Raw genomic sequence first — 22,336 nt, 5'->3', positions numbered from 1 at the left:
AGGTGGAGATGGCTGTGGTAGCCTCGTGGGGTCACTGGGAAGATCAAATTAAATAACACAAACTGGCCTGGCCCTCAACCACGGAAGTCATTTAGGAAGTCACGCCCTGCAGCCTGAGAAGATGGCCTCTGAGTTAGGACCCAGGATCCTGTGGCCTGGAGCAGGAAAGGCCCAGGGCAGAGCAGAGTGTGGGCTGTCAGGCTGGGGGCGGGGTGGGGGGTGGTCCAGCAGATGCGATGCCCACTCTGTCCACAGGGGAGGTACTTACTATGTTCTTGCTGTCCTCGGCGAAGGTCGCTTTGACAAACATGGGGCCCAGGGCAAAGCCCAGGTTGTTTTCCGTGTCACTCACGCAAAACTTCCAGCGAGGAAGGCAGGTCTGGAAAACACGAGCGCAGAGGGTCACTGGGCCCAGTCCTCCTTCTCCCAAGGCCTGCCTGGGAGGTGGCACCATCGGGTGCCTGTGCTTCCCCCCAGAACTCCAGGGAGACAGACCTCTTCTGACCGCAGAAGTTACTTTAGGCCACAGACACCCCTCATGGCCACCATCTACTATCTCCTGAGTACCAGCCTCTGTGCTTGGCATTTCACGAAGGTCTGCCACTGAGCACCCCTAGCGGGCAGGGATGGGCCACTGGATAGACAGGAAGCAGAAATTCAGTAAGGGCAGTCACTGGTCCAGTAGGTGACAGTGGGTAGGGGTGCCACAGGGATGGGAACTCTGACATGCCTAGCCCTCCATCCGGGGCTCCCACCAACTCCACCTGGTCCTGCCTCCTGGAGGACACAAGGAATCTTGGAAGCGCAGAACCTCAGGAAGCTGCCCGTCCACCTGAGCAATGGGAACCTTCCCAGAAGGCCAGGGGCCCAGCCCCATTTACAGCCTCCTAGAGAGAGAAGGCCACAGTGACATCACAAAACTTCAATGTCGGCTTTTTTTTTAATGTGCTAAGGATGCCAGGCAAGCGCCTCACCACTGAGCCGCATGCCCACCCCAACCCCAGCTCTTTCCTTATATTTTATTTTGAGAAAGGGTTTCACAACGCTCATTGCCCAGACTGGCCTTGAATTTGCAATCCTCCTGCCTCAGCCTCCCCAGCAGCTTGGATCACAGGTGTGTCACTGCGCGGGGCTTAAGTTGGTTCTTCCTCAGCCTCATCCACAAGCAGTGCTAGCCCACAGGACGCCTCAGTATGAATCAGAAATGGTCCTTGGGCTCCCCAGAGCGTGGGCTGATTAAGAGCACCGGGAGGGTTTCAGCCCACTGGCCCCCTGCCCGGCCATCCCTCCATGGACAGTGTGAATGACCAGGTGTGACGACCCTGCTTATGGAAACCGGTCCGGCTGCAGGGTCCTCTTAACCCTGAGGAACAGGCGTGACAACCAGCTCGGGGCAGCCTGCTTCACACCAGCCCTACTGCGAACAACCCAAATGCCCATCGGCAGACAGATGGATAAACAAAATGTGGTGTTTCTCTACAGCGACATACCACTTGGCAGCACGGAGGAACCAGCTACTCAGAGATGCCACAACATGACGAATTCCACAGACTCACTAAGCCAGGCGGCCAGGCAGGCAGCGTAGGACTCGGCTGCCCATCTGCAGCACCTCGGGGAGACGCAGGAAGGGGCCGGAGGGCATGCCGGGTAACTGGGTCATGGAAACCTTCTTTGTCCTGACCGGGCTGGTGGTCACACGCACTACTTCGTTGTCACAAATCAACCAACTGTATCCTTCACCCACACTCTATGCATATGTGTGTGCATATTGTTTTTAAGTGCTGGGGGTTGAACCCAGGGCTTCACACATGCTAGGCGGGCTTTCTTTCCTTTTTTCTTAATGGGGTGCTACGGATGGAACCCAGGGCCACCCTAACACCACACTAGTCTATGTCTCAAATTTTTATTTTGAGACAGGGTCTCCCTGGAATTACCAGAGTGTGCCACCATGGCCGGGTATATTGAATACTCTATTGTATGTAAATTATGACTTAAATTTTTTTTTCTAATCAAGAAGGAAGGGAAGGCCATTCTAGTCTAAGTGTAGCCCCTGGATTCTGCTTAGCTGTCCCAACCTGTGTCCTTTTCAATGGCTGCTTTCTGCTCCCCTCTCCCTCCTGCCCGCCACCCTGCCAGCCACTGGGCAGCCCACAGCTGGACACAGACTTGGCCTGGATATGCTGAGGCCGAGCACATAGTGGGTCACAGCTAGGGAGTCTCCAACTTTGAGGATGGGCAGAGGCTCTGACGGCTGGATCACAGGCAGATTCTTATCGTCTTCTGCTCGGCGTCTCTGGAGAAGCCCATTCACTTTACACATACGCATTTGTCCCCTGAGTGACTCCCCTGCTCGGGGACTGTGCCAGGTCTCAGGAATTTAGAGCTGAATCAACGGCGGGCCTGTCCTTGAGGACTCTGTGGAAATGCCCAGAACATTCAGCAGGAAACAGAGGTGCAGTAATGATGTCAACAGCCGTTGACAGCACCGAGCGCCTGAGAGCCCAGGGGGTGCAGGCCGCACGCCTAGAATGCTCCAGGGAGACTAAGGGAGAGAAACGAGGCACAGAGAGGTTAAGTCACTAGCCCAAAGGGAGCACTCAGGGAGTAAATGCTGCGGTGGGCTTGAGCCCAGAGAGTCTGGCTCCAGTGACTTCCCGCAAAAAGGCCACTCTGACTGCCTACGACAAAGGTTTTGGAATGAGGAGAAAACTCTTTGAAACAAGAAAGGGTCAGGCAGCGTTCATCTGACGTGGGGGCCACCTCCGGGCAGAAAAGGAGGGGCCAATAGGCCCCTGAGGAGGCTGTGCAACGTGTAGCCTCTTCACTGTAACCCGAGGAGCGCCAGCAGGGAGCGGAGAGGGGTCCCTCCTCCCCACCAAGATCTGCGGATTGTAGGCAGGTAGCACGAGGACAGCCGGCCAGGCGTCCAGCAGAAGCTTCCACCTTTGGAACCGACTTTACGGCCTGAGGAAATGGAGCCCAGGGATCCGTCACCCCTTTTCACAGACGGGAAGACTGAGTCCCTGCCCCATTTAAGTGACCCGCCCAAGGCTGTGTGGTAAGAAGCAGAACCTCCCATTCAAATCTCTGCCCAGCCTCCCCTGCTCTGCAGCCGGGGCACTCCCAGCCATTCTCTGAGCCTTAGGTACATGAGGGCAGGTCAGCCCTGGCACCTCCCAGGCAGGCAGGGCTCCTGGGCACAGACCCACCCCACCCATCTTGGTATTCCCACACCGGGCTCGGGGCCTGGCCCACGGTGACAGTGCAGGAGTAACTGTTTGTTGAATGCGTAAATGAGAGGGGGAGGCCTCATTCTTGGCATCAGAATTCTTGGAATCAGCTTCCCGGGCGAGAGGGAGGGAGGCCTGGAAGCTTCTTACAAAAGGAGCCACAGAGGTTTGGGGGCACTTAAGATGGATGGAGCCTACTGGGTCTGGGGCCTGGGACTCCTGCTCCCTGAGAGAACCTGGATCTGGACTGGGTTCCCCTGACCACAAACAGGGAGGATAAGAATCAGGGAACCCTCGTGAGCAGGTGTTTGATGTGTTTGATGCTTCTGGGGAAGAAGTCCCTCCTATAGAGTTACAGTTACATAAGGAGAGCGCTGACATCTCCACGGGGAAGCAGCTGGAGGGACAGAACAGAAACTACCTTCTCTGCAAACCAGCTGCGTTGCTAAGACTCCTCTTTGTGCTTTGGCTTGGCATAACCACCTCCTTCCAGAAGCCTCTGCCCACCCTGGGGGCCTAAGTCCCCATCAGTGTTCCCATGACCCCAGATGGACCCTCAGTGGGCTCTTCATTCTCCTCCTAGACTCAACCCTCGTAAGTGCCACAGCCCTGAGGGTACAGTGGTCTTACCAGCCCCAGGGCAGAGCACACAGTAGGTGCTCAGCATGAACCCGGGAATCACTGTCACAGCTCACCTTCTTGGTCCCGTACATGACTTCCATGAACTTCTCGTCGGCGTCCTGAAAGCGCTGGTCGAGGAAGGAGCTCGTTTTCCGCACCAGGTTCCAGATCATGTAGTTGTTCAGCAGGCTGGGGCGAGAGGACGCTGGCTCAGAAATGCCCGGGGCTCCCAAACAGCCTCACCCCGGGCTCCTTCCTAGCCTACCTGGGGCTTGGCTGGCGGCTGCCTTCCAAGCACATGGAATGTAACTCTCTGAGGTAATGCCTGGGCGCTCCGCCTAGAACCCCCCAGTGTCCAGTGCAATCACTTGCATACCAGCAGTGCTCAATACATGCTGCTGCTTAGCTGCTTTGTGTCTGAAGCTGTGAAGCCACTGCCTAGAGACTCGCCTGGTGGTGTATGCTACAGTGGGGAGGAGGCTGCCATTCCCTGCTGAAGGCCGGACAGGAAGTAGAGGCCTTAGAGCAGCAGGGGCAGGAAAGGAAGCTCTGGCCAGCCAGGTTTCATGAAGACAATTCCCATGTTCCACCCACAGGGCACAGGGAACCTATCTGTGGCTGACCAACTGACCATGCTGAGTCAAGTTTGCAAAGATGTTACCTTAGTACAAAGATGTTCACTATATTCAACATCTAGCCTCAACCGGAATCACCCTAAAAGTCTGACTACGGGGGAGGGTGTGGCAAATATTGCATGTACAGTTGATGGAATACTATGCAACTATAAAAATGATCCTCACAGAGGGTTTGGGATGGCACTGGGAAATATTCATAATGAAAGTCAAGGCAAGGCTTGGAGCGGTGGTGCATGTCTGTAATCCCAGTGGCTCGGGAGGCTAAGGCAGGAGGACAGTGAGTTCAAAGCCAGCCTCAGCAACAGCAAGGCCCTAAGCAACTCAGTGAGACCCTGTCTCTAAATAAAATACAAAAAGTTTGGGGATATGGCTCAGTGGTTAAGTGCCCCTGGGTTCAATCCTCAGTACTCCTACTACTAAAATAAAAATGAAAAGTCAAGGGAAAAGTAGATTATCCATCTAGTCACATTAAGGAGAAAGAAGAACTATGGATTGGAAACCTCGCTCCCCTCACACCTTCTCTCCCTGATATGCACACACACAAACACCCCCCAAAATGACCAAGAGTAGTATTTTGAATAATTTTACATTTTTCCTATTTTCTGTATTTTTCAACATTTCTATAAGCCTTTGAACTAAAAAAATAAAATAAAATAAAAAACCCGTAAGTATTAACCAAAAAATTATGGGTGGTATTGGCAGTGTCCTGTTCCATGCCAGGCACGTGTTAAAACATGAATCATTTTGTGTGACTCTCATGAATCCCCTGCTTGGTAGGTGCTATCTGCATCCCCATCTTATGGGTGACAGTATGACCCCGACAAAGGACAAGGGACATGCCCACAGCTACACAGCTGGCTGAGGGCAGCAGGATTTGAAGCTGCCCAGGGGACCAGCACCCTCTGCTGCCTCTCGGGGAAGCCCACCAGGGTGCGGCACCCTGCGTCCAGCCGCCCTGCCCCTCCTGCCCCTCCTGCCCAGCAGGGCTGCCGGCCTCACCATCTGTCTGTGGTGTTGATGAGGGCAGAGACCTGCTCCAGGTAGTCCTTGTCATAGACCACGATGGGTTCCGACGCGTTGATCTCCACGGGGTGGAAGATGGCGTTGAGGAAGGGCAGCCAGTTGATGGCCGGTGCCAAGGTCTGCAAGGGAAGGGGACAGCGTGAGGCTGGAGGGTGGCTTCTCCTCAGCCCCATCTTCGGGTGTCCCTCGGAAGGCGTCACTGTGCCTCTGCCCTGGGACCACGGTGCAGATGGAGCTCCAGGCAGAGGCTGGCTGGCTGGTGAGCGCTGCTGTGGACAGCGTCCCCAGGAGCCAGAGGCAAACCTCATCTGAAGCGGAACCAGGGTGGGATGAGAGTCTGCAGCAGCAGCAGGCACAGCAGCCACCACCATCACCATGCCCTTCCCATGCGGCATGTGCCACTGCCCAACTGACCAAGCAGTGGCCACAATTATCCCCATTTACAGAGGAAGACATGGAGCCTCAGACCCCTAACAATTAAGAATCAGGAGATGGGCTAGGTAGCTTTCCTGGTGTAGCTTTCTTGCTTATGAGCTGTGCAGCCTTTAATAAGTTAATGTGCCCATCTGTGCCTCAGCACCTCACGTGAAAAACAGGGATCATCATGACAATGAGTCCCGTATGTCTGGTAACTGGGAGGGTCACACACAGAAGCCAGCACTGTCCCACTCAACAAGGGTGTCAGCAGCAGCAGTCTGCTGCAGAGGATCCAACATTCAGGAGGGCCAGTGTTGTGGGGTAAACTGTGGTCCACAGGTGAGGCTGCCGAGGGGGGAGCTGGGACAGCAAAGTCGGTGATGACTGCAGCAAGAAGGGAGAAGCCTGCAGCTCAGCCCTGCACACACCAGGCCCGCGGCTCTTTGTGCTTGTTTGTTTTGGGGAGTTATTGGGGTCTGAACTCAGGGCCACTTTACCACTAAGCCACACCCCCAGCCCTTTTTATTTTAAGGCAGCTAAGTTGCTTGGGGCCTTACTAAGTTGCTGAGGCTGGCCTTGAACTCTTGATCCTCCTGCCTCAGCCTCCCAAGCCTCTGGGATTATAGTAGGTATGCACCATCATGCCCAGCGGCAGCTCTGTGTTTTTTTTTTTTAATATTTTTTTAGGTGGACATGATGCCTTTATTTTTATTTATTTATCTTTATGTGGTGCTGAGGATTGAACCCAGTGCCTCACCCGCGTTAGGGGAGCGCTCCACCACTGAACCACAACCTCAGCCCCAGCAGCTCTGTTTTAAGGACCTAAAATGAGAACCTGTACCCAGGGCTTTCCAAAGAGACACTTGGCTTTTCATAACTATCAGCTCCCAACAGATCTCACTTTCCCTTTGGCACCCCAAGGTGCCCTGCTCAGAGGTGTCTCCCCCAACACCTCCACATCACGGCCAGCATCTCCTGCAGCAGCAGCCTCCAGCCATGCGAGCTATCCCTCTTGAGGTTGCAGATTTTTGTTATAAAGTCCTACAACATTTTAAAAATAAATTGTGGTAAAATATGCTGCACATTTGTAATCCCAGAAACCCAGGAGGCTGAGGCAGGAGGATCTCAAATCAAGGCCAGCCTCAGCAACCTAGCGGGACCCTGTCTCAAAATGAAAAATAAAAAGGGCTGGGGATGTGGCTCATCCAGCTGCAGATGACTTTTGCAAGACTTGAACTCTGTGCTTTCCACTTCCCACCCCCACCTGTCTCTGTGAGTCCGACGCTGGCCCGAGCGGCCCGGCTTAAGTGCAGAAACATAGAGATTCGGGCTTCAATGCTGGCGTGTGTCCCTTGGTGTCACTTCCTCAAGCAGAGCTGCGCAATGTGTCTGCTCTGGCCCTGTATTCCCCACACGCTCAGTTATTTTTAGTGTGCAGTTTTACAGAACACGAGGCTTTGGGCTGCATATCTCCTCTTTTAGCAAAGACACCTCAACATGTCAATCACTTGGATGGGCACCTGACTTAGCCAGCAAATCCAGAAATTACGATCATTGCTTAAGACCTTCCAAAAGTGGCCCTGGGCCTGGCAGATTTCAAACTCCATTCTCTATTCTCTTGAAAGGGCAAAATGTAAGACAAATACGGGAAGTGAGAAATGCATTCCCTTCATACAGGAAAACCGTACCCATAAAGCCACCTAAGATCCACCCCCGCCTGCTGGGACAGGCAGTCAGTCACAAGACCCCCAATTCACAGAGGCTGAGTTTGCTGATCAGGGAAGGTGACTCTCCTGAGGTTATATGGTTTACTGTGGGGGTTAAATAAAACTCAGGGCACTCGTCTCTGGGCGTATTTGGCTGGGTGCTGGGGATTGAACTCAGGGCCTTGAGCAGGCTCAGCACAGGCTTTACCACTGGGCTCCACCCCAAGGCCATTGTTCCTGGGTTTATTTTTTTTTTTGGTTGTAGATGGACATAATACCTTCCTCTATTTATATGTGGTGCTGAGACTTGAACCCAGGGCCTCACACGTGCAAGGCAAGAGCTCTACCACTGAGCCACAACCCTAGCCCCTGCTCCTGGGTTTAAGTGGACATCTTATCTATTGGGGAACAAACATCTCAAAGGACAGATGAGGCTGGGGACGGGGCGGGGGCAGCTCCCAAAGGCAATATTGTGCTGGTACAAGTCATCGACCAGTTCTCAGTAGGGGGCTGATTGGCGTCATCCCTGGGTGAATGTTCCCACCAACACCGATGGCAAACCCCCATGAGGCTGGGAAGAGAAGCGCATGGTGGGCCCCGAGCCGGCAGGCGCCAGCACAGCTCTGCGACATGAGCTGGGTGACATGAGCTGGTGACATTGAGCTGGGCGTGAGGAGGCCTAGATCAGAGTCCCCAGCAGGAACCAGCTCTGGGCACTGTCTCTCCTTTCCCTAAGATGGGGTCAGTGACCCTGCCCCCAGAGCTGACTGCCATAGGCCTCTCAGCCTGGCCTCCCCCGTGGCCCGGAGCCTCCCCTCTCCCTGGCAGGAGACCCTCAGGCCAATCTCTACATTTCTGTGGCCACAGAATTCAGAGGTGTGTGATGAGACCTTTGAACTGGGTCCCACAATCAGGGTCACCTGACTGCATGGCCTGCGGCAAAGACCCTGGGAAAGTGGGTCAGTTTACCGAATGTCACCGGTTACAGGGCGCACGAGAGCTTCATGAACTGAGGTGGCGGGTCCCTGGTGCAGGGTGAGGCATCGGGTGGGGAAAACCCTACTACTCATCACAAACCTGCCCGTTCTGGGAGAGCAGTCCTGACAGGGCGATTCTCACAACTCGGAGATAAAGAGGCTTGTGCTGACAGCAGGACGTCCACATTTCAGTGTCTTGCTTTAGTGAACTCCTGAGACGCAGGTGCCGAGATCCATCTCCATGGATGTGGAAGTTTTGTTTGTTTGCTTGGTTGGTGCTGGGGAATTAAACTCAGGGTGCTCGACCACTGAGCCACACCCCCAGCCCTATTTTGTATTTTCTTTAGAGACAGGGTCTCACTGAGTTGCTTAGCACCTTGCTTTTTGCTGAGGCTGGCTTTGAACTCACGATCCTCCTGCCTCAGCCTCCTGAGCCACTGGTATTATAGGCGCCCCTCGATAATGCAGCAGTTTTAATGGACTAGGACACTCTGCCCTGACTCAAACCCCCTAGAGGCAGGCCCGAGAGCTGCTTCCCACGCCCACAGCCTAGGAGGACCGCTGGGCACCAACCAACTCAGGCCTGAGGAGTGGGAAAGATGAGGGTGCTTTCGGGCTTCATTTTTACAGGAGAAATGGCAGAGGATGGGGCCGAGGCCCAAACAGCCTGCGGGACGGGAGGTCCTAGAAAAGAATGAGAAGGCCCCCCTCCACCCCTAGAGCAGCAGAAGGTGGTCTGACTCATGGCTCTGAATCCGAACTCCACTTGGGGCTAGCCTGGAACACCATTCTATTCCAGCAGGTCTAGCCTTGAACCACACGTAAGCCTGGAGTCCCTCTCCTCGATTCATCCTGAGTAGGAGAAGAAAACAAATCTCCAGCTACCAGAGAAGAAGACACTCTCTGTCCCAGGGTGGAATGATTCAAGTTAATTTAGTGATGGGGACCTGAGAAATATCACCGATCACAAAAGCACAGCACTACTGATAATGACTTCCGGGATGCTACTTTTCCACGGCGCATGCCAGTTTACAAAATAAAATCTCATCTTTTGCGTCATGTTATGTCCTCATAACCCACAGGCAGGCCAGGCAGGTTTCGGGGGCGTCCAGGACTTCTCTAAATGTTATCCTGTGTGTTTTTTTCATGCACACATGCCCATTTTTCCTGGGTGACAGTCCGTAGTTTTTGAGCTGTTCTCAAAAGACTCCATGACTTAAGAGTTAAGAGCCACTGTCCCTGGTAAAGGCAGGGGCCGTGTCTCATTTGTCTCTGTTCCCGCACAGAACAGGTGTGAGCAGATGAGCAAGGGCTTTTTACCTGGAAGGAAACCAAGGCTCAGGGTGGGCTCCTCACCTGCCAAGGCCACACGGCTCAAGGTGTGACCCTCTGACTCCAGGCCCCCAGCAGGCACTGTGTGGTCTTCAGCCCCTGCTGAAGTTATGACCTTTCCTTTCTTCCATGAAACAAGAGAGCGGAAGCAATGGGGAGAGGCTGCCCGGGGCAGAACCTGCTGGCCACGCCATATTGATGTCCATTCTCTGAGGCGAGCGCTCAGGCCGGGCCCCCTGCAGCTGGGGGGCGAACTGCATCTCCCTCCACCTCCCGGCCTCAGAGTGGAAAAACAGTGCCAGATGGTGCCCGACACAGGCTGCCGATCTCCATAACAACCTGTGCAAACCACTCACCCTGCCACCAACCTCCCCGGGGACCCGAGGGGCAGCTGTGCCACCAGAAGGCTGGGCTTTCTTGCCTCAGCCCAGGTCTTTGCATGGGCTGCACCTGTGCCTGGGAGACCCCACCCCCTGCAGCCCTCAGGGTAAAGTGCGTCTCAAAGTCCAGGATCTGCTGCATCGGGGGCCAGGTGGTGCCCTAACCCCGGGGGCCCAGCAGCCTCCCAGCTGGACCATGTAGTGCAGGTATCCAGTCAGCCAGGGACTCAACACTCCCAAACTGCTGCCCATTAGGCTAGGGTGGAGCAGGGCTGGCTGTAGCCCTGTGCCTGGGGCCAGAGGGACACACACTTCACCCAGGAAACCCAATGGAAGCATGACTTCCAGAATGAAGCCCACGAGGCCCTGCACAGGCCAAGGTCCCTGCGGGGCAGGTGTACACTCAGCTTCCCCAGCCCTTCCCCACCGGGCCTCAGCGCCCTGCTTCTCTCGCCCACAGCACTAGGCAGGGAGACTGGGATTGTTTCTTAGTGTCCCTACCAGACCAGAAGCACAGGAAAGCGGGGCCCAAGTGGCCCCTGATACATCTGTCAGATGGAGGAGGAAAAAAGGGCAGGAACTTCCTCCTCGAAGGAAGAGGGAAAGGATGGGAGAGAAGCTGGGAGAAGACCGACCGGCAGTGGAACCCACCGCAGGCGCAGGGTCCGCCCCAGCAGAACAGCAAGGGCCACCAGGCGCTCCTGCCTGAGGGCAAGGAACAGGGAGATCCGTGGGACCACTCTGCTCATTCCTCGGAGACCACCAGGGCCCAGGACAAGCGGGTCAGCAACAGCACACGGGCCAGAAAGAAGGAAGCAGTAGGAAGTCCACCCCAGGCCCTGGAGGCCTGAGCAGCCACCAGGGGGCAGCCTCGGCAAGGCTGACCTACGGAGGGGACATTAGGTCTCTGGTGAGTCACACCCGTTTCACAGAAAGTACAGGTCTGACTCTCAGTTACGCCTCTGGATATTGCCTAGGGACATGGTCAAGAGCTGAGCCAAGCCTGAGTCCAAGGGCCAGCACCCCTGCCCTCAGGAGCCTCCGGGCCCTGACCATGTCTCTTCATCTCCTGTTCAGCAAAGGGAGAAGCAACGTCGGAATCCACACCCCACCTTTACTCAGTGCTCGGTGCTGGATGACTGGGAGCTGCTAGGGAAACGCTGTCACACAAAGCAGCCCGGCGAGGGAAGAGCCTGGCTCTGGAGTCCCTTTGCACTCTGCGGCCACCAGCAGGTAATCTTACTTGTCTGAGCCCCAGTCTATCTGTAACCTGGGCATAAACACCTCCTTCCAAGGGTGGCTTTAAGGTCATGATGAAGTGGGTATGACCCCTCCCTCCAAGAGCCCTGTCCGACTCTGTGTACTCCAGTGGCCCTGCCCCTGCAGTAGCTGGCGCACAGGGTACCTGCAGCTCGGCAGCCGTCACTTTGTGGTAAATGAGCTCCTCGTCCCGACGCTTCTCCTGGGGGATGGTGATATTGGCCAGCGCCGTCTCAAAGTCCAGGATCTGCTGCATCTGGGGCCGGATGGCGTCCTCATCCCCCCCGCCCAGCAACTTCCCCAGCTGGACCATGTAGTTCAGGTATCCGGTCAGCACCTGTGGGACCCAGCACCCCAAAACTGTCTGTCAGTGGCTGCCACCTGCCGCCCAGTGGACCAGGTGAGGCCGGCCCAGCTGCGGCCCTGTGCACGGGGCCCAGGAAACATGCTGGAAAACAGCTCTGGGGAGGATTCTGGCGCTGTGTGTATTCACTGGTGTCCGTGGCGCTCCTGGTAAAGCCCACCGCCTCTGCACACACACAGGTCCCTGAGGCTGGCCCCTGCTGCTCTGGCCCTGCCTTCAGGGCTCGTCCTCGGCCATCTTCCTGTTCTGGAAATGCACCTTTTCTGAACCACCCTCTGCCACCACGTCCCTAGAGCTGAATCAAGTCCTTTCTCAGCTCCCTCTGCCCTGATCACAATGTATACAGTTGGCATCTAGTTGGGTGGTCAGTTAAGTAATGTCTCCCTCTCCTACTAGACCTCGAGCCCCGTGGACAGGCGAGTGAACCTCAGGTGGGCCGGGCAGGGGAAGGGAGAGCTGTGAGGGGTTGGAGGTGATCTGGTTGTGGCTCTGGATTTCCCCACTTACTGGCTGTGTGACCTTGAACAGGTCATTTCTGTCTCTGAGACTTATTTCTTCCTCTGTATAGGGCAAGGTAAAATGAATATCCATTTGACAGATAAAGCAAATGATGTTCAGAGAAGCTGAGTGACTTTGGGGTGACTGGGGGGGTTAGAGGTGAGGTATATAAAAGGTCTGAGACCCTCAAATGGTGGGGGCTGCTACTGCCACCTCTCTACAATGGGGACAAATGACACCTAACCCCTGCCCTTTGTGCCCACAGTGCCTGCATATGAACTAGCGAGCCTGGGGGCATCCCTCCCCTGATTGGGCTGCCTGTTGCCCATCAGAAAAGTGATACCCCTGTGTTCCCCCAGCTTCTAAGACCTGCCCAGGTATGCTGTGGGGGACACGGTGAGAGAACGACTGCAAAGTCCCACTTACCTTCTCGTTTTCAGTCTTGTTCAGGTAGTAATCTCTGGAGGGCAAGCCCAGGCCAGACTGGTCCACCTAAAGAGGGAGGCAGAGTGACAGGAAGGCCCTGCTGCAGGCTTGTGTGTCTCCTGCGGCCTCTGCCTGCCCCAGGACTTCTCACACCAGGCACTGAGGACCAGCTCAGGTCCCAGCAGGAGCACAAGCCGGTAGCGGAAGTCACAGATGGGATCACTCAGTGATAAGACAGACACGTTCCTGCCCACCTGTGGGGTCAGCTGCAGGGACCTGGGCCCTTCTGAGGGCTGGACAGAGCCTCCTTCCTCTTCAAACACCCCTTGGCCTCAGCAATGCACTCTACTTCTCTAAACCCTTCACAAGTGACGAGGAGCCAACACAGGTGACTTAACCTTAACCCAAGTTACTTAACCTTTCTGATCCCCAGGTTCCTCGCCCAGAAAGCTAGGGAGATAACACCTAACCTTCGGAGCTGGAATGAGGATTCAAGACGACAGTGTCAGTACAGGGTTTCCTGAGAGTGGGGCAGGCAGAGGAGGGTCAATTCCTGATGGCTACCATTGGAACCTTCTGGCCACACCTTGACTCAACTTGGGTAGCTGCTATTATAGTTCATTAGGATGAAAAGGAAAGTGTAGCTCAGTGAGGTTGACGCTTGCTAAGGTCACACAGTGAGTGAGTGGCGCAGTTGGGCTGAGAACTAAGCCTTTATGACCCCTAATCTGGGGGCTCTCCTGGGTGTGCTGATCCTCAGCCTTGGGCAGGCTCTGGTGGGAGAGATGGACCAAAAGCATTCCAAGCAGCACCACAGAGCCAGAGGCTAAGGGAGGGGACAAAGAGGTGGCTACAGCTGTGCCCAGGAGTTGATATCACTTGTCATTTCTGTGGCCCACGATGAGCTGCCCACCGAGATGGCTAGTCTGCCCTCTCATAGTCTCTTGCCTGTAAAAATCTCACTGCTTGGGGCTGCCAGAAATAACCCCGGCTTAGAAACCAGAGCCTGCTGCCGCAGCCCAGGGCAGGTCTCCCTCCACCTCAGGAGGCCACACCCTTTGCTTCCCTGGCCCAGGCCTGCTCACCTGGATCACATTGCTATTGGAGTTCTTAGAGTCTGCACTGACGTAGACGGAGAAGAAGGGTGAGGTTCGGTAGTGGGCAGTGACCACCTGCAGGGTGTCCTGGAAGTTGTCCTTGGCCCAGGGACTTGTGATATTCCAGCCTCCGAGCTGGGAGAAGGCAGAGCAGATAGGGAGGGGAAGGTGGTAAGGAGCCTGTATGCAAATTCTGGTTCTGCAGCTGACTTGCTCTGTGACCCTGGAGCAGTCATCTGACCTCTGGGAGCGTCCAGAGCAAATGAAAGGGCTTCTGACCTGTGACCTGGAGACCCACGGAGGGAGCAAAGACTCATCCTTGACAACTGAGCTGTGAATCCCAGAGACTTTGCCCCCTGTGCTGTTCATTTGTTGGACAATCAATCACACGAACGTGATTACTATTAAGACATAAATCCAATTGTGACTACGGGAAATAAGGCTCGGTATTTTGAAAAAGGCTGATAAGCTATGGTCTACCTTGGTCTCTCTCCAAGTTGGGACTTAAAAAAAAGTCTCTTTGGTCCTCCAGGATTGGTACACACTGGCACATGGGGCCTGTGCCAGAGAGGAGGGACTGGGAGAGTCCCCATGCCTGCAGCAATACCTTCCCCGAACTGAGATAGGATGGCGAGCCCTTGAGCAAGCAAAGGGTGGCCAGAAAAGCCGCAGCCATCTCCGTCTGTGCCAGGCAGCCTGGCCCGGAGGGAAGATTTCTCCTGGGCTCAGGAACAAGGCGAGGCCTCCAGCCAGCAGGTCTGGCTCTGTTGCTGGCCTAAGACTCCCTGTTGGTTTCTTTGGAACAACATACACCTCTCGCACACTCACACCCACCTCCTGAGGAAAGGGAAGTGGCAATCCAGAGGAAGAGATTCCCAGTGAATCTCATCCCCAAGGCCCACGCAGATGCACTGAGACACTCAGATGTCCTCAACAGATGCTGACACACAACCCCACACATTACAACAGACAGTCCCCCCACGCACAGACGTGCATGCACACGCAGTGGCAGACAGACAGGCTGCGTGTTCCAGCTTGGTGCGGAGGCTGGAGGTGTGGGGTGGCTGAGCACCAGTGGGCCTGAGAGCTGCAGCCAGAGGGGCTGGCAGGAGGCGCGGCAGGAGGAGGAGGCAAGAGTGTGTCCCAGGGACTCACCTTCTCAATCAGCTCCATCAGGGGCTTGGCCCTGAGCTCCTCGATCCTGGTTTCATTCATACATGCACGGTAGTATACTTGGGCCTTCCTCTCTGCCTCACTCGAGCTGGCTGTGGAATTTTCTAGAAGGATAAGAGATAGCAGATATTGAATAAGCCCCCATTTACCTGCTGGGGATTCCCAGGCAAGTTTCTTTTGGAGCTCCCCACTGTGAAGCCGTCAGGGCAGCTGCTGTCAGGGAGCAGCCAGCCCCAGCGGGTATGAGTGACCCTGGGCAGAGCTGGCACACTGGAGGTGCCCCCATCCTAGCTGGGTGCAGATCAGGAGGGCATGCCCTGTCTCTGCCCATCTGCTGATCGGGCCTGAGGACCTGTCCCTGGCATGGCAGCCCGGGCCCACCCAGCAGGACAGTCGACATCCCTGCCAGCCAACACGTGGCAGGAACTCCCCTGCCTGGTGCTGGGACAGAGCCATGCCTCGGCTTCAGATCCCAGCTGACCTTCCTTGTGAGAAACACTGGGGTTGAGTGAAGCCTGAAAGGCCTCATTCCGCTTCCTCCTCGGGGGGCCAGGCGCAGTCAACAGACCTGCGGACGGCTCCAAGGGCTGTTTTCCCCGTCCCTCCCCAGCTCAGGCCAGCAGTACCTCATCCTCTTTGGTTCTTAGACCCCCACCCACCCACCCACCCGGAGACTCCCTTCCCATCCCCCCTCTCCTTAGCCCCTGGTCCAGAGCCGCCTGCTACAGGCCACCCTCCTGTGTGAGCACAGCACGGAAGGTCCCCATCTGTACCTGGCGAGTTTGAGTACTCAGGTCCCCAGGACCTACTATATGCTGGGGCTTCTGGGCCTGCATGTTTGTCTCAGAGCTCCACTCCAGAGCACGCCAGATTCCTGGCCCCTGCATCCATCTGTCCGCCTTGCTCCCACCCTGGGCTGGCCACTTGTCTTTCTCTCAGATTAGTTGCTCTCTGACTTTAAACCTCTTCCTTTGCTTTCTCCCAAGATCTCTCCAAACCCACCTCCTCCATAGGCACCTTTCTCGTGGGCCTCTATCGACCCATCCATCCATCCATCCATCCATGGGACGCAGAGCAAAGGGTTGCTCTGTGCCAGGTACTGCGGGTACTCTGGGGCCAGACAACAATGTCCTCAACCCCAGGAGGCTTCGGCATGGGACCCTGCTAAAACCCCACTTGCTTCCATCCTTTCTCAGTCTATTTTTTTACCCAGAGCCTCTCCTATGATGCTCCTTCCAGAACATTCTCAGCACTCTGGGCACAAAATTAAGACCTGCTCTCTATCCCCAAAGAGCTTACGGTCTAGCGGGGACATAGATGTGCCAAGGAAGGAACACAGCACACAAAAGTGCTTTAACACTGCAGAGGCTCTGGAACACAGAGAAGCACCCCCCTCTGCCTGGGGGTGGGGGGGCCTCCAGAGGAGGTTCTATTGGAGCTGGGTCTCAAAGAGAAACAAAGGCCGTCTCCAGGTAGAAACAGGGCAAAGGGCACTGGGTGGAGGGAGTGGACAGCGTGGGGCCAAGGAAGGAAGCAGGAAGGGCCTGCTGCTAGAAGAAAAGGAAAATGTGTGGCATTCGCTGGGTGCCAACGGCACGAGTCACTTCCTGGCCAGTCTTTAATCAGCTTCTCCAGTCCTCACCACAGAAGGCTCCCCGTCCCTCCATCTGGCATAAATAGCACCATGGTTATCACTGGTCAGAGGCATCAAGCCCAGTCTAGCTGAGATCTGGGAGGTAGCCCCGGAAAGGGCACGTGGCGGGCTGGACTGAAGGCAGATCAGAGCCAGGAGAAGGCCCTGAGCCAGAGATGGAGGTTGGGGGCTTGAACAGGGAGGGGCAAGCCCTGCCCTGGAGACCAAGGGCTGCTGCTGGGCTCTGGAGACACCTGTGTGAGGCTTCCTGGGGACAAAGGAGAGAAAGGGGGCCGAGCTAGGGTTGCTGCCACACCTCCGACTCAGGAAGCAGAGCATGGGGCGGCAGAGGGGAGTCCCTCACCCCAGGGGCCTCAGCTCTGTGGCAATGCTTTTCCCTTTCCAGCAGCTAGGCTCTTGGAAGGACAAGCAGGAGAACTGTCATCATTTGCCAGGCCCAGAAGCTGCGCCTCACCATCCACATCTGGCTCCAGTCATGACCCTGAATGCCAGGGCCACTGTTAGGGGAGGTACTCTGTGCACAGCTAGAGGGCCTGGCATCTCCCTCCTCCAGAGCCCAAGGCCACCCAGATAAGAGGCCCAGGGAAGGCTCACCAGGAACAGCCTGGCTGTGCTAATCACAGCACATTCCGAGTTCCAGCTTGAGGCTGCCTGGCCCTTCCTTCCCTAGCACCTGGAGGTCAAGGACACCGCCTTCAAGCATGGCCTCCCTCTTTCCTTTGTTGAGAGGCTCCCCAACCAAGCCCAAAGTTCCTCCAGCAACCTGGGGTCCTGCTCACTGGCTTTCCCACAGCCGTGGGCTTTTGGTGTTTGGTGGCCACCAGGCTGGGTGTGGAGATGCACGGACTCGTCCGCGGAAGCTGGCAGCCCAGTGGTGAACAAATGGCAACTAAAGTCACAAGAGTGTTTGATTCCACACAGGGGAGTATGAAGAGAAGGTGTCGGAAGCCATGAGAGGATGGTGGGAGAGGCCTGGGAAGGCGGCCAGAGGAAGCCCTGCTTGGGCAGGAGGAGGCTGACGTGGAGCGGGAGTGGGGCTGCGTGGGCTGCCTCGCCCCACATTGTGTCTTAGTCATCCCTGTGTCCCCAGAACCTGAACAGGCACAAAGTAGGCCTTCAGCAACATGTGCTCAAAGAAGGGAGCTCAGCGTCCGTGTTTAACAAGGCAGGATGTCACCTCAGGGGAGGAGGGTGATGGGGCTGGTGCCACCCAGGATTTGCATGGAGAGGAAATGCAGGTGTGTGCTGTGCTACGCCCCCTCCAGGGGCACCGCGCCTGGACCCCGCTTCAGCTCTGGCTGTGGCAGGAGCCCTGGTGGAAGTTCAAGTTCCTCTTCCCACCTCTGCTTCCTGGATCCCCGGGATTCTCCCACCTCCTCTCCTTCCTCACTCAAGGGCTCCAGGGACAAATGCTGAAGCAAGATGGCCAGGTGGAGGCCACTGGAGTAGATCAGGTGGGCCAAGATGGGGGCGTGGGCCAGCAGAGGAGGGGTGAGAGTGTCAGGAATGGTGCCAGGCTTCCTCAGCCTGGGCAAGCAGCTGCCTTTACCAGGATGTGGAGCCCGGGAACCAGTGGCAAGTGAAGAGCGTCGGTCTGAAGTTCAGGTTCAGACACCTGGGGATCTCTACCAGACCCCCGAGTGGACCTCTGCCCTGGGCCTCAGCCACTGACTCGTGCGACCCCCAGTAAGTTACCCAACCTCTCACCTATAAATTGGGTGTGGTGCTAGTAAGAGCCGCAGTGGGAACTGTTAGGATGAGATGTACACACACGGCCACACCCACACAAGGGGCGGCTGGTCCCCAGAGAGGCTTAAGCGGCCTGGGTTCAAATTCCAGGAAGCCCAAGCCACAGTGGGCTCTGCCCTCCCAGGCAGGCGCCTCCCCTCCCCTCCCTGGGCCTAACCTTCTCCCTGTCTCTGAAATGCGAGGATGCTGCTGAATCCCCATGGGCTGTCCACGAGATCTCGGTGCAAGGCCTGGCCTGCAGTAGGCACCAGGAATGGCAATGACACATGGTATCCTTATGTTTTTTCTCCTGCAGAACAAGGCGCCTTCTTTATCAGCTCCCCCTTCCCCAGCAGGATGGGGCTCCAGAGGCCTGTGACTGTTGGAACTGAGTCTGTGGTTTTTATCTAAAACAAACACAGGTCCTGCCCTGATGGCGAAGTGGGGGCCCCACACGTCCCTGGCCAGGCAGTCCTGCTGCAGCCAGGGAGACCACGGAATTCCCAGCCCCTCGTCCCGCAGCCTGCCTGGGTCACCGCTCTGCCCCCCTGGGTCACCGCTCTCCTGCCTGGGCTCCTGCAGGCTCCTGAGGAGTGATGTGGGAAAGGGCGTTCCAATAAAAACTCCCAGAGGAAGAAGTGGCCCGATTAAATGGGATGCTGTCCTTCCTCTCCGGGACTTTGGGGAAGTGACTGGGGAAGTTTCTGGAACTCAGGGCCCCAAGAAGGAAGTATCCAGGCAGTTGGAAACTCTGTGGTCTGGTCTCAGGTTGCCAAACAATTTCTATGCCCTTGGGACCCCAGAGTGGCCCCATCCTCAGAATGTGCCCCGTACAGAGCCAGCATTTCAGAGGCACAGCCTGTCACAGAGGGCAGGAAGATGAAACAGCAAATGTGGGAAACATAAAAACAAAACCATGAGCGATGACACAGGGTGTCCTGATTCATTGCCAGATCAGTGACGTGGATACATCTCATGCTGCTGGAATAGCGTGCATGTGTAGATTGGTGTTTGGGATAGCAGGAAGGAGGCTGCGAACTTTTCCTTATGGTCCCGGTATAGCTTGAATTATTACAAGCTTGCATTACATTTTTTTGTTATGATATATATATATATGATATTGTAGAGTAAACTTGTTAGCACCACGATGTAGCTCAGGCCCTAAGAAGCCCTTGGAAGACTCAACAGAGGCAGTGGGTTGAAGGGGTCTTGAAGGGCCCGGGTGGGGGCACTCTAGAGGCTGGAATATCTGATCCAAGCACAGTGGGAAAGCTTCAGGCAAGGGCCAGGCTAAGGAGTGAGGGGCCTGTCTGTTGGCTTCCCCGATGATGTGAGGCCACACTTTTTTTTTTTTTTTTTTTTTTGGTACCTGGGACTGAACCCAGGGTTGCTTAACCACTGAGCCTCATCCCCAGCCCTTTTTATTTTTCATTTTGAGACAGGGTCTCACTAAGTCGCTTAGGGCCTCGCTAAGGTGCTGAGGCTGGCCTCGAACTTGTGATCTTCCTGCTTTGGCTTCCCAAGTGGCTGGGATTACAGGCCTGCGCCCCTGTATCTGGTGAGGCCGCACTCTTGTCTCCCCTAAATCCACAAGGTAGTGCTTGTATGTCTCTTGGGGGAGTGGCAGAGTGCAGTGAGGCGCCTGTGTTCTGAACAGCTGAGGTCGCACCCTCCAGCCAGCAGGCTGCAAGGAGGACACACCACAGTGGCCCCGGGTCTAGTTCAGCCCACCTGCTCCAGGTCTCTGGATTTCCTGAGGGGCCTGGGGTGAATTCACCCATAAAAGAAACACACGGCTTGCCCAAGCTCACTTGGCACATGGATGGTAGTTGCTGTCCTCTGGACCAGTGGACGCCATCCTTGCTGGCACTGCAAATATCTTTTCCTCTGTCCATCTAGAAAGAAGTCTGCTCCGGGTGACCTCAGAGGAGCCTGAGCACTCTCTCTTGTTCCAGTGTCCACCCAGGTATCAAGGCCCCAGGTATCGAGGCCCACAGGTGAGGGGCTGTTCTAGACTAATCCCCAGGAGTAACCCTGATGGGGACGGGACCCCAGGATGTGCCTTCCAAGCCTCTGGTCAGTGTGACGCGAAGGTGACCCCAGTACTGAGTCAGGCCTAGGCCAGGGCTTGGCTGGCCTGCAAAGCTCGGCCAAGCAGCCACTGCAGATGGGAGCCGTGAGGCCGGAGGCTCTGCTCAGCCAATCTCTTGAGCAGCGTCACTCAGGGCCTGTTGGTGGGGAATCTGACTTCAGGAGAGCCAGGAGACAAAGGACAGAAGTTCTGAGGCCCCATAGCTGATCCCAGCTCCACCTTTTCCTAGGAAATACACTTCTTTTGTCTTTGTGAGTCTCATCTGTAAAATGGGAATATACTGGTGCCTACTTGAATGTACCACGGGAGTAAAATGAAGTAACCCAAGGCCTCGGTGGCGCAGACGTGCCTGTACTGCCTGCTCTGGAGCTGGTCCGCGTCAGTGCTTCCCTGAGAAATAAAATAAGCAGAGATTCTTTCCCTTAGAGCATCCTGATTAACCACGTGAGTTAGACGCCACTTCACAGCTGGAGAGCTGAGGCCTGAGAGGCTGGTGGCCCTCTGCAGTCACACAGCTTGTCAGGATGAAGTCCGGTTGGAACCCACCCCACCAAGAAGGGTGCCTATGCCCTGCTGAGCCCTCGGTGGGTGCCAGGCCCTGTGTGTGGCCCTCTGAACCACACGTGCCAGTCAGTGTCACAGCAGCCTCACTTCCGGTGGCACTGGCTCCTCCATTTCACAGAGACTGGAGCTACGGTGGAGAGAAGCAGGTCACTTGGCAGCGGCCAAGCTCGTATGCCAAGGCCACCAGACTTCGCAGCTCTCTGGTCTGCCTCCTGATACCATCAGCCCCTGGCCCTGGGGTCAAGGGTTTGATGGCCTGGTGCCGGCTGTTCTGTGCCTGGCTCAGAGCAGCTTTCCATGTACAATGGGACTCTCAGGGACACGGTGATGTAAGGCTACAGCCCAGGCCTGGAGGCCACTCCTCATGAGCCCTGCCAACATACAGGGAACAGGACAGGATGGATCCAATCTTGGCACAGGTCTAAGGTCCTCCCAGTAAGAATCAGCTCCAGGCCAGTGGGAGGCCAGCGCCCTTGACCACAAAGCAAAAGGAGTGATTCTGGGCCTAATTGCCCATCTTTCTTCCTCCCCGCCTCGATGCTATCTGCCCCCCAGAGCACGAGCCCCACTCCATTCTGGAACGAAGGTATGTTCTTGGCAAAATTATTTTACATTTCTGAGCCTCAGTTTCCTCCTCTATAAAATGGGAACGATAATCCCTAAGTTCCAGGATGTTAATGAGAATTAAAGAGGCAGCAGATATGAACAGCCTAAAACATAACAGACACTCAAAAACTGCCAGTGTCCTTCCCAGTCTCCTTCAGCCCTCAGTGTTCTGTGCTCCCTTCAACACAGTGACAAGGGAGCTATGTCTGTCCCTTATACCTGAGGAGAGGGCATGGGACAGGGGAAAGGGCACAGGACCAGGAATCAGGCCAACTATGAGCCTATCTTGAGGACCTCTCTGAACCTCAGTTTTTTCATCTATCAAATGAGGTGAACGATACCTCCCCAGCTTCCACCCTACAGGATAAAATGGGATGACAGCTCGAAAGCGTTCTGTGAACCGTACAGTCCTGTGCGGGGATTAATGTGAGGAATGAGAGTACTACCACCGCAAAGAGCAACCACCACGTGCAGACTGAGGAGAGCTCTTTACTCATATTTTCCCATTAAATTTTATAACCTGGAGGAGCGCGGTTGCCAGTGTGTCAATGAA

General features: G+C 55.6%; 1 protein-coding gene across 3 annotated transcripts in view; it reads right to left on the bottom strand.

Moving 5' to 3' along the window:
* ECE1 (endothelin converting enzyme 1) overlaps positions 1–22,336 on the bottom strand; it is a 96,867-nt gene that overhangs the window by 13,738 nt on the left and 60,793 nt on the right. For all 3 annotated transcript variants that reach the window (XM_081306254.1, XM_081306253.1, XM_081306252.1), the window contains exons 5-11: positions 15,122–15,243; positions 13,955–14,101; positions 12,870–12,935; positions 11,727–11,918; positions 5,486–5,628; positions 3,926–4,040; positions 269–379 (exon numbers count right to left, since the gene is read on the bottom strand). In XM_081306254.1, coding sequence (XP_081162380.1) covers positions 269–379; positions 3,926–4,040; positions 5,486–5,628; positions 11,727–11,918; positions 12,870–12,935; positions 13,955–14,101; positions 15,122–15,243 — 896 coding nt within the window. The remainder of the gene's footprint in view (positions 1–268; positions 380–3,925; positions 4,041–5,485; positions 5,629–11,726; positions 11,919–12,869; positions 12,936–13,954; positions 14,102–15,121; positions 15,244–22,336) is intronic.

This window comes from Spermophilus citellus (genome assembly GCF_964194105.1).
Source record: "Spermophilus citellus genome assembly, chromosome: 9".
NCBI lineage: Eukaryota > Metazoa > Chordata > Mammalia > Rodentia > Sciuridae > Spermophilus > Spermophilus citellus.
The sequence above is the reverse complement of the archived record's forward strand: the minus strand, read 5'-3'. Positions and strand labels throughout refer to the sequence as shown.